This window comes from Pavona decussata, unplaced genomic scaffold (assembly GCF_977016875.1).
Source record: "Pavona decussata unplaced genomic scaffold, jaPavDecu1.1 SCAFFOLD_59, whole genome shotgun sequence".
In the NCBI taxonomy this organism is placed as follows: domain Eukaryota; kingdom Metazoa; phylum Cnidaria; class Anthozoa; order Scleractinia; family Agariciidae; genus Pavona; species Pavona decussata.
The window spans coordinates 2,331,156-2,342,021 of record NW_028145481.1 but is presented as its reverse complement, the minus strand read 5'-3'; the positions used below and the strand labels follow the sequence as shown (position 1 = coordinate 2,342,021).

Below are 10,866 nucleotides of genomic sequence, written 5' to 3'. Positions count from 1 at the left end.
CTAGCAGTATTAGATGTATCTTGAGCCGAAAGATTCATTGTTTGAGATCGGAAGAAATTGGCCGTAACCCATCGAACTGCCTGTTGTCGATTGACTCGGATCCCTTCCAGAATTCAGCTAGCTAATTACAACAAACGTGAAACGCAAAGACCCAAATAGAACCCGCAGCTGAAAACTGAAAACACAGCTGCAAAGGGTGGGAAAATGCACGAGCAAAACCGTGCAACCGGTGCCAGGGGCGGGAAAATAGTCTTGCTTCATTCTCGACCCGAGAGCTCTTCCCTTTTGCGCATGACCGACGTGATCGAGCCGAGAGGCTCTGGGGACGAGAATGGGTCTTGCTTTTGATATGATTGGTTCAAAATGCGGTAACCCACCAAATTGTTATGAAAGGCCCGCAACTAACTAAAAAATAAAAGCAAACAATTATAAAATAACAGTGAAATCAAAATCACTGGAAAGACTCCACCCACGCTTCATCTTTCAGTTTGCAAACTCATGCTTTCACAGGACAAATCCGGCAAACTTTCCTTTTCACGGCAGTCATATCAGTATAACTTTTTTCGCATTTCTGTTTGTACGTATCTTCGAAACACTAAAGACTTGCTCCACAAACACGTGGAATGTGACTGCCCAACGCAAAACGTTTTTGAAGAAGGTTGCAAGAAAACACACGAGTACTGTTTCTCAAAAGTAGTTTTGTAGTTTTGTTAATCTTAGATTCCTTTAGGGCATCCAACGGTTCGTTTCGGTCAGTGAAATGTTTTCGGAGGGCAAATTCGTCGTTAAAAGTGTGAAAAAAAAGTCGGCTAACATTTTCGGAAAGTAAACAGCTCACAGCTGCTCGTAAATTCGAAGATCGAATGAGAGTTCCATTCCCTAAAATTTTCAGCTAAAGCATTTGCACAGGTCAAACTGTGCCATAAAATGATGTGAGACTGCATGAAGCAACATTTTTAGCTATTGTGGTTAAATGTTTTCGTACCCATTTTTGTTTTATTAGAGCGCCCACACTGAAACTGCAGTTTGCACAGTATATAAACAGCATCAAAAGAAAGTACTCTGTAGCGGCTTTCATTTAAATATTCATAGCCTGCGTAGCTGGCGGTATTGTAGGCGCGCGCAAATTAAAGTTTTGGCGGCGGAGCCGTTAAAAGTGAGCGGCGAAGCCGCGAGGAGAATGGGGAGGGGCACTTTGAAGTATTTCTCGCGGCTTTTAGCGGCTCCGCCGCCAAAACTTTCTTTCGCGCGCGCCTACAATACCGCCAGCTACGCAGGCTAAAATATTCACTTTACGACTCACCCAGAGGCTCAAAAGTTAGAACCACCTTGTGCAGTTTAATCAACAGAACCACAGGAAAGTACAGTCAGTAGCTTTCATTTGAATGGTCACACTTTAGGATTTTACCCACAGACTCAAAACGTTAGAACCACCTTGTACAGCATAATAAACAACACCACAGGAAAGTACAGTCAGTAACTTTCATTTGAATGGTCACACTTATACAAGGGATCTTAATATTTACAAACTCAATCGCATTACATGGCATACAGCTCGACATTAAGAGCTAATACCGCAGGCTCTGGCTTGCTTCCAAAAGCGTTTCTTGACAAAGGAGTAAAGCTTAACATCAGCCCAATTTGCTTTTGTGATCTCTCCAACGAGGTCATCAGGAACGTCGTCAAAATTATACTTGGGATTGTACTTAAATTTACCGATATCATGACCGGAAACTTTAGGAAAGAACTTTGGCAAACGCTTATAAAGTATTTGAAGATACACCTCGTAATGTTCTAGTAAACCCACTGTGGCGTAATATCGCTTTATGTTACGCATCGCCTTATGTAATGCTCTGCTGTTCCCTCGGCGACAGTACGAATGTCTTCCGCAGAAAAATCTTGTCATGACGTTATTCTTGCATCCTTTATGCTGCTGTTTAAAACACTGTTCAAGAGATTCCTCCTTTTCGCCAGAAGCGAGAAATTCCTTGATTCTATGCTTTGGCCGATTCATGCTTCTCATGTAGTGATAATGTGATACCAATCTCCGGACAGGGTGTCGCACTTGATTTATATAAGTATGAGCCTGCGGTAGGTTAATGTTGCTCCTAAAGTAAAAGTGCGCCACAAATGCCATGCGCGGGTATTTGACGAGTTTCTTGTGTGCTTTTCTGATAATAAGTCCCGGATATGGGCCTGACTCGCCTTTATCGTACCAGTCCTCTGTCGTTCCTTGCAAATAAGAAATGTAGATTTAGCATTGTCTTGGCTCGATTTCCGCCGCTACTCTTATTTCAAAAGGCATTCTCGTCCCCAGAGCCTCCTGTCCCTCTTAGCCGGCGGGGCCTCCGCACGTGCCCAGCCTGCAGTGGCTAAGAGAACCAGGCGGCTCTGGGGGCGAGAATGATTTCACGACAAAAGAGGCTGTTCACAGGAGTCTTTCCGACCCGAGACTATGGAAAAAGTGTTTAAAGGGGCTATGCCATTTGGATTTTTACGTTTATTGGTCAAATTATGCTAAAACTGAAGCCGATTTCCTTTTTGGGGTACAATTAATAATCCCTAGAACATTAATTAAGAGGAGGACATCAAAAGATGTTCTCAATGGGAGAACAAACCAAACTCAATTTAAACGATATTTCCCTCTTAGACACAAGAACTTGAAGAACAAGAAAAAAATAGTCCAATTCTTTTTCAGCTTGCCATCCACTTCTATCCAAGCCATCTGTACCCAAAGACACTATAGCTCGTAATTTCAAAAACTAGTGAAATAATTTGAAACAAAACCGAACCAATATTTTCGGGTTTCCCTTGATTCCAACATGTCTTTTAGCTTCCAAAATGTTTACTTAAAATAGGTAAGCAAGATTTATTTTCTCGCTCATGCGCAACTTGCGTTTCGTCCTCGCTCTGAATTAGCCCCGTTCATGCAATTAAACGCATCTTCTACAGGCTACAAGGAACAAACGGCGATATGCGTCAACATAACGTTCTTTGGAGAAACGACACCTGTGAAAAAACTACTGCCATTCCTTATTGATGACGTAGCTCTACGCGAAGCTGTATAGCGCATCTGATTGGTTGGATCAAATTTTGATTAATTTTAATTATTTGAAATTGAAAAGTGTAACAAAACACATCCATATATCTGATCATGAGTGACAATACATTCCAGGACGGAATTATGGTAGTGGTTTTTTACACGTCATTTCGCTGATACACTGGAGCTATGGTACATCCCCTTACCTCACTTTCCTTTTCAATCCCCTCAGCCGTTTCTCTAAAAGCAACTTTTAAAGTCAACACTCTAGCTAGCCACCTCTAAAATTACTTAATTAGCGATAGCAGGGGAGCTGTTAATGCAGTAAGTGTTTATAGTTTGCGTCGCATTTCTTCACAAAACTGTTGAACAGGTTAACTAATTAGATATATCCCAGGAGACATGCGTGTTAGTGAGTGAGTTTTTGTGAGCAAAAGAATGAATGAACAGTGATGAGCAATCTGTTAGTGCATCAGTTATTTGCCTCAGTTAAGTAGCGCAGTTAGTTTCAATTGGATAATGGCGTATTAGTTAAGTTTTTGTAATTTGCTTTTTTTTTTTGTTAATTTTTTTTATGCACGATTGAAAAAAATTTGCATATATTAAGTCTGATTACATTTTGCCTTAATCTTCTCACCTATCTTGTAGTCATAATTCATGGTTGAACTCGAGTTCATTATAATCGATTCAGTGGTTGAACTCCCAGTCTTGAAAATGCGATTATACAGTAACACTTTGGGATCCAGTTCATCGCAACTGACTTTGTCAAACTTCAAAATTCCATTTGTTGTCTGTTTCGATCTCCATTTCCTCTCAGATTTCTCCTTTGTTGGCAGGTTTATATTCTTTGGCTTCTTGGAATCACTACTGTAATCAAAATTTGTAAATGTAGGGTGCTATGTAAAAATTCATGTATCAATCTATTTTTATAATCGGGATCAGTTGCCTTTTGGTAATGTCGGCTTCAGGTCGTGAAGTCGTATGTGTTCGTGTTCACGTCAGAGTTACGTCGGCTTCAGGTCGTGGCGTCGTATATATTCGTGTTCACGTCGGGGTTACGTCGGCTTCAGGTCGTAGCGTCGTATGTGTTCGTGTTCAAGTCGGGGTTACGTCGGCTTCAGGTCGTGACGTTGTGAGCTAAGGATATTTTAAATGGAAGTTTAATTCAACCGAAAACTGCTTTAGTGTTCGGAGCAATAATGTAACCACTTTGGACTACAACTCAAATAAATTTATTCATTTAATCCAATTCATAAACATTTTCTTCAATCCTAAGTGAAAAACTGAATTTCCAGCTCGGTATCAAGTTGTGACGGTTGTTGTTAGAATGGTACGTAGTGACTGTGGAATTCAAGGTGAAGTTATGATGGAGACAGAACGAGAAAAATAGTTTGTCCGTCTGTCTATCTGTCTGCTGGTCTGTCTGTTTCTATGCCTAACTATTAGTGTCATCACCAGTTTGTTTTTTTAATCACTTGTTTGTGGGAACAAGTATGACAAATGAGCCCACCATCTTCTTAAACTCATTCAAACAAACCTTCGCCCAGATTCCTCGTCTCCAGACTCCCCTGAGCCACTTCCACTCACAACCGAGGCACGACTTCTCGAACTAATGCCGACGCTCATTGTATTTAAAGAATCATGCTTAGAAGAGAGCATTTGATTTCCGTCCAACAAACTGTTTGCTTTTCTCTCTGTATTGAGAACAGGATCCGGTGCACTAGTTTCCAGTTTATCGCGGTCAGGTCGAAAGATCTTTATGCCAGACTGGTAATCAGTAGAACCCAGGTCACCCTGGAATTCCTCTCTCTTGACTTTGACTGGTTGTAGAGCTGTTAAGCTGTTCTCAAGAGAACTTTCTGTTATTTCGTTTAATACACGACTCAAGTTAAATGTGCTAAGATCTTGCAAATCATTTTGGTGTAAAAGTAGTTTCAACATCATGAGATCAGCCTTATTCTCCTGATCTAAAGTTGTTTCAGAATGATTTCCATGGCTGTTTAAGTCTATATGATTCGCCAATTGCAGTAGAATTTTCCTTAGATTAAATGTCCCTTCCGAAGATGGCTGCGGCTCTGACACAACGCTGTTACTGTTGTCTTTGTTTGTGTGCGCAGCGGTGATATTATGGGGCATGCGCAGTTGATAGGGATTACCTTCCTTTAGGAATTTTAATAAAAGCGCAGTGCTATCTGACAGAGAACTGTGCACGCCGTCTTTATTGACACGATTTTGATCTCTTTCGGTGATTTTTTCCAGAATTCCAGAGAGGTTGAAGGGTTTCCTAAGAGGTTCAGACCCATTATGTTGTCCAGATGAAGGCTTTTTCTCACCAGTGATATTAAGAAGCTTAGCTACCAGTGCGTCAAGTAAAGTGGCTTCCTTGTGGTCCCTTTTATCTCTTATAACAACTTTATCCACATGCGCAGAAGTCATATCCATGCTTTCCACTATCTTCGGCTTTTCCTCTTTCGTTCCATTCCTCTGATGAGAAATGCTCGTCTTTGGTTCATCTAGCGGCTTACTGTTGTCGGTGAAATTATTAAGAAGATCAACCATTTGTCTTTCCTTAGCGGTGATGCTTAAAAACTTGGCAAAGAAAGGTGGAAGCGTACTTGTAGGAGCTTCAATCGTTGTGTTTCGTTTTGTCAAGTTACTACTCTGAACGTTCATCTTCTCCATTGAAGCGTTATGTTTCAGGATATCGCTTGTCGCATTTGTTATCCCAAATCTTCTTGCGTGCGCTGATTCCAAATCCTCGGTTCTCGAGTCCGTGCTGGATTGCATTCTTGATAATCTTTTTCCCTTTGCAGGTTCATGAACCGGTTTTTCCGGTTCTTTCTCTTCATCTTCTTCTTCATCAGTCAAGTCAACTCGTTCAACTCGCACCAGTTTTTTCTCCGCCGAGTTTTTCCCACCCAGTCCCCTCGCCTCCTTCACCTTTTTCAGTAATTCATGCTTTGGTTTCTGATTTTTCTCCTTGTCAATAATTTCATCTACTTTCTCCACGCGAAAGAGTTCCCTGTTAGCTTCCTCCTCGGACACGTTCGCTTTCCGTAAAATTTCCTCCGCTACTTTTCCCACTATGTCCGAAGGTGGAAGAAGATGTTTTTTCGGCTCTAAAGTTCCTGTTCCCTGTGTTTTGTTATCGTTTTTCTTTTCTGTGTTAAACAAATTTGTTTTGAGAGTTGTAATATTGTGGTCGAAATGAAGTTTCTCATCTTCTTCTGCAGTGAAGTTTTCTGTCTTTTCCTGCTTGACTTCATGTTCATTTATGGATAAGAATTCGCTTTGTTTTGCTGAAGGGTCGTCGTGTTTACCTGTGAAAATGTCAGGGATTTGATCTCGTCAGCGCTTTCTAAAACAGATCTTACTTTCAGTTTTTTATTAACCTATGGTGGACAACCCCCGAAACGAACGGCCATAGACGTTTCAGGGTGAAGTGGAGTATAGCAAATCTTTTATTTCCAATCGGTGTTTCATCAGTAACCTAACAAAACTGCTTCACATAGAAATCATCGGGGGGGGGGGGGGGGGGGGAAGGAGGGGGGTTGATATACTCAGTAAACTTTCACATGGGGTGGGTCCGCCTGGACGTTGAACCCCTTCCCTTAACACACACCAACTGTTACCGAAATATACTACTTCCTTCTCATACCTCCATTATTAACTCCTTAGTTAATTAATGTTTATAACTAAATTTTTTTATAAATATTGTAATGTGGAGAGGGCTGGGGGGAAGAAGGAGAACTAATATTTTTAGCCTCATGTATCTCTTTTAATGTAAATTTTTCTTTTTTGTGTGTATGGCAAATAAATAAATTCAAATTCACATTGAAATGAAAATTCTGTCCCTTTTATATACCCAACAGATGAGCGACGTCCTCGCTCATTTTTAAACTGCCAGCAAGTGTAAGCTTTGCTTTGTAATTTCCGTCACGAATTTCTGCGACGATGCCAGGGGCGTCCTCTTCCCCCCCTCCCAATTTACAAGGGAAAAGCTCTAACTTCGTTTCCAAGTCTGCAGCTTCTGTTGTCCTTTCAAATACTTGGGTTTAATTCCTAAGAGTGTCGGTTCACATACATTTTTGCGACCCTCTAAAATACTAAAAGTTTAAATTTTGCTACCGTTTCGCAAACTACGAGGATGAAAAAGGCATGCACCCATTTCGCGCGAAGCTTCCCCGTATAGCGAACTGTTTGGAGAACAGCCCACAGGCAGCCCAAGCTCTCCCTAGTGACGTGAGTCACGTCACTAGGGAGCGTGTAATAATTACTTTAAATAGAACATATTACATGACCGCGCGGAGATGCGGCAACATTTCTCTTCGAGTGTTGAAAATATTTCATAATCTATATGAGTGAGCGCAGCGAACGAGTGAAATATTTTTAAAGACGTGAAAGAGAAATTTTGTATCTCCAAGCGGCCACGTAATGTTCTGTTTATTATATAAACACCAATGAAATACCAAATCATTGCAAAAGGCGCGATTTATTATGTAACCATAACAACAGTGATCTTTTCACGTGTGAAGATATCATGTTTTCGCGCGAAAGCTCACCTGGTATTTCACTGGTGTTTATATGATATATAACACGCTCTCTAGCGGAATTGATTGTCATTCGTCTTACCTTGGTGTTTTCTAGGAATTGCTTCCATGTCAAAGGGTCTCTTGGTCTGCACGATAACCGAAGTCACGAGCACTTCCGGTTTAACCAACCTGTCCCGTTCCAATCCACTGAAGAGTGGAAATGTGTAGCAAACGGAATTGCCGTTACAGTACGAATACAGTACAACCAGTGTGACGATCACCAGGAATATCCCCAGCACCAAATTACGTTTTGTTGAGGGTAACATGGTAGGTCTGCGCCTAAAGAGTATACAAAAGAGGTCTATTATGCACCCTATCAGTGTTGGGTGGGGGTTGAGGGGGGGGGGGGGGGAGAGGGCATAAGAGGGGTATATGAAGCTAACTGAGATTTTCTGTCCAAATGCTCTATAGCAAGGCATCTGTGGATGGTCAAAAGAATCTCTAAACGTTATTGGAAATTTGTTGAAAGGTCCATTAAAAATGAAAATGGTCATAAGTCCCTACCGGTGGGCAGACTGTTGCTGTCAAATTCCTTTTTGATTTTCGTGAAAGAAAAACAGGCAGTTAGAGTAACATCTTCGTACGTACCGATATAGCAGCCGCTACTGTTTGGTTTGATGTTTCATACAAACAGCAGCTTAGAAATCCTTACGTTTAAGTAAACTACTAATATACCTTTATAATTTATCCGTAAACTGCACATGCGAAGCGGGCCTTGAGTTTTTTTGGGTTTGTTTGTCCTTGAAACGCGCGCGCTACTGTGCGCGCGAGACTCGCACGTAATTTCGGCGATTCGCACTTTTCGAGAGAAAAACCAAGAATGATGATAGGTGTCTTAAGCGCACTTCAGTTTGTTTAGATTACAACTGACACCTTCCTGTCCTAAGCTCGCAATTTTTTTCGACACTTTCTTCTTTTATCTTCCTCTAGAGTAATGGTTGATTTTTTTTTCACTTTAATAAAAATGCAAACAAACTTACCTTAAACCGGTCGTTCTTTTGATGTTCTTATACAAACAGTAGAGGTATCCAAAACTAACTACAACAAATCCTTTTAGCCCTTTTAGGTTGTAAATGATTGTGAACTTTTTGAGGGCCAAGGAATCCAAGATTCCATTGGAACCAAGAATCAGTCTCCTCGATCAAATGCAAAGGTTTTTCATGTGCCTTCTGTGAACATCTTATCGTGGGATGGTGTAAATCTAAAGCAACTTCGCCGATTTTAAATTTATCATGACCTGTTGCGTTTGTTGAATACTCTACCAGCAGAAATTACTGGTAGTACAACAAAACACCAGCGGGTATATAATGTCAGTGGATGGATCCTTTCACGCATGCTCACCGCGACCTTCGAGCGTTGTTGCACTATATCGAGAGAGGATGATATCCCTTATGGATCAGTTAGAGCGCGCACATCAGCCGATAAAAATAGTTAATAACCAATACATTTTACCTAACCAAGTCTAATAGCCAGTTTGACTCTTGGCACATTGTTTGTAAATGCATCAGTGGATTCTAACAATGCCCACAGCCGGGTCGGTATTCATTTAGTTTACCTCGGGCAAGAGAGGATACCCCTTGATCCTCTCTTGCCTCGGGGCGTTTGGTGGCCTCGTAAATTCGCGGAACTAAATTTATCACTATTTTTAAGTAAGGAGGACATAATTAAGATGGCAGATACAAATTATAAAATGTCACTGGAACACTGCCGTCTCTCCATCTTATAAATTTTATCTTGAATCGGCGTTCGTTAGTATATGTAGAAAAGTTAAGAAACGAGGAAATTAACGTCTTCTTTTACTATGCCGTGGGGCATTTCAAATAATTGTAAATAACAGGGAGGAAGCCCCGACGGGTAGAGGGAGGTGTACTGTTGGAACTGACTAATGAAAATACCGTGTATAAATAAAGTTATCGTATCGTATCGTGATTCATTCGCCTTCCCCACATGCACAAGCAGGGCCGCAGGGTGACGGCCACCATTTCCGACCAAGCATTTCACCTTATCAAGAGGTTTCCTGGGGCGCTTGTCATTTAGCCAAAATTTCGCTTCAGCCGGTTGAAATGTAAATGGACGCGACGATCAAACGGAAATTTCCCGAAAAACAACGGACAATCTTCAGAGCTACTCGGAAATGACTGTTCCATTTGCACAAAATTTCCACTTTTTGCAGTGGCCATGCTGGGTACGGAACTGCAGAAAAAATGTATTTTTATAAGAATAAAATTTATTTTCCAAAGGAATATCTCTCATTTTGTTCCTCCTATATGTCCACCGAGACTATCTCAAAGTCGCTCACTCGCTGGTGCGAGCTCTAGCGATCGTGCTTCTAAGCAAGGTGCACGATCGCGCTTCGCGCTTTCTGAGCTCGACTTGTAAGCAAGTCTAATGGCCACCATGAAAACCCACCCTCCTACCAAAAGACTCTGAAAGAACAGGAGCCACTCTGAGCTGTGGATACGGCCTCCGTAAATTCCCATTTAGTTTGTTATTATGTGTCGCACAAACACAAAGTTTGAGTGGGAAAGAGCCACGCAACATCCCCTTCCATGTGAAGAGACGGACAATCCCGTTGTCAGAGCTTTTCCCTTGTAAATTGGGAGGCGTCCGCTCCTGGCTCCTCCCAATTTTCGAAGGAAATCCCTGGTAACGGGGTCGGGGGTAGGTACTAGGTATGTTCGTTCTCTCTTCAAGTGTACAGGACAGAATGATTTATCAAGGTATCGTTTAGAGCTGCACGGAAAGAAATAGAAAACGCCGCCATGCTGCGCTGCTAATGTTAGCGTGCGTTCCTTTGGGAGTATCCGAAAACGGATTTGTGATCTCATCATTCGGATCATGGTGCATCAAAGGAATCAACGAATCCACTCTGGACTAGGATTCGTCGCTTCCTTTTATACACCATGATCCGAATGATGAGATCACAAATCCGTTTTTGGATTCTCCCAAAGAAACGCACCCTTAGAGTAACTGCAGACATACCCCGCCACTGAGCGTAGCCACTATTTCTGGGAGAAGAGCTTCACAGTCGCGGGGTATTCTGTAGTTAATATCGAAAGCGAAAATCCAATTTTAGCGGGGATGTAATTAACGCCATGTTTAGTTTTGACTCCTTTTGACCGACTATAGGCATGAAATCTTTTAAGTTTCTTCTTGTTTTACTGAGCATTGTCCTGGTAAGAAAATGTTGAGAAAAAACTTCTGACCTGAGTTGAATTATCTCGGCAAGTCTGT

The 10,866-nt window shown here is 41.6% G+C and overlaps 1 protein-coding gene across 1 annotated transcript; it reads right to left on the bottom strand.

Annotated features, from left to right (window-relative positions):
* Positions 1–1,291: 1,291 nt before the first annotated feature.
* On the bottom strand, positions 1,292–8,875 carry LOC146479416 (uncharacterized). The gene is made up of 5 exons (XM_085111068.1): positions 8,613–8,875; positions 7,673–7,911; positions 4,578–6,360; positions 3,678–3,907; positions 1,292–2,232 (listed from the first exon to the last, which is right to left on the bottom strand). Exons 2-5 carry the CDS (start codon positions 7,896–7,898, stop codon positions 1,562–1,564), a joined length of 2,910 nt encoding a protein of 969 aa, XP_084967194.1. The 5' UTR covers positions 7,899–7,911; positions 8,613–8,875; the 3' UTR covers positions 1,292–1,561.
* Positions 8,876–10,866: the final 1,991 nt, after the last annotated feature.

Bases quoted from the DNA above. Each gene is read 5' to 3' on its own strand.
- LOC146479416 (XM_085111068.1), bottom strand. From the start codon at position 7,898: ATGTTACCCTCAACAAAACGTAATTTGGTGCTGGGGATATTCCTGGTG. The intron at 6,361-7,672 runs GTAAGACGAATG...ACATTTTCACAG, and splicing joins AATTCCTAGAAAACACCAAG to GTAAACACGACGACCCTTCA. The intron at 2,233-3,677 runs GTGAGAAGATTA...CTTATTTGCAAG, and splicing joins GAATTATGACTACAAGATAG to GAACGACAGAGGACTGGTAC.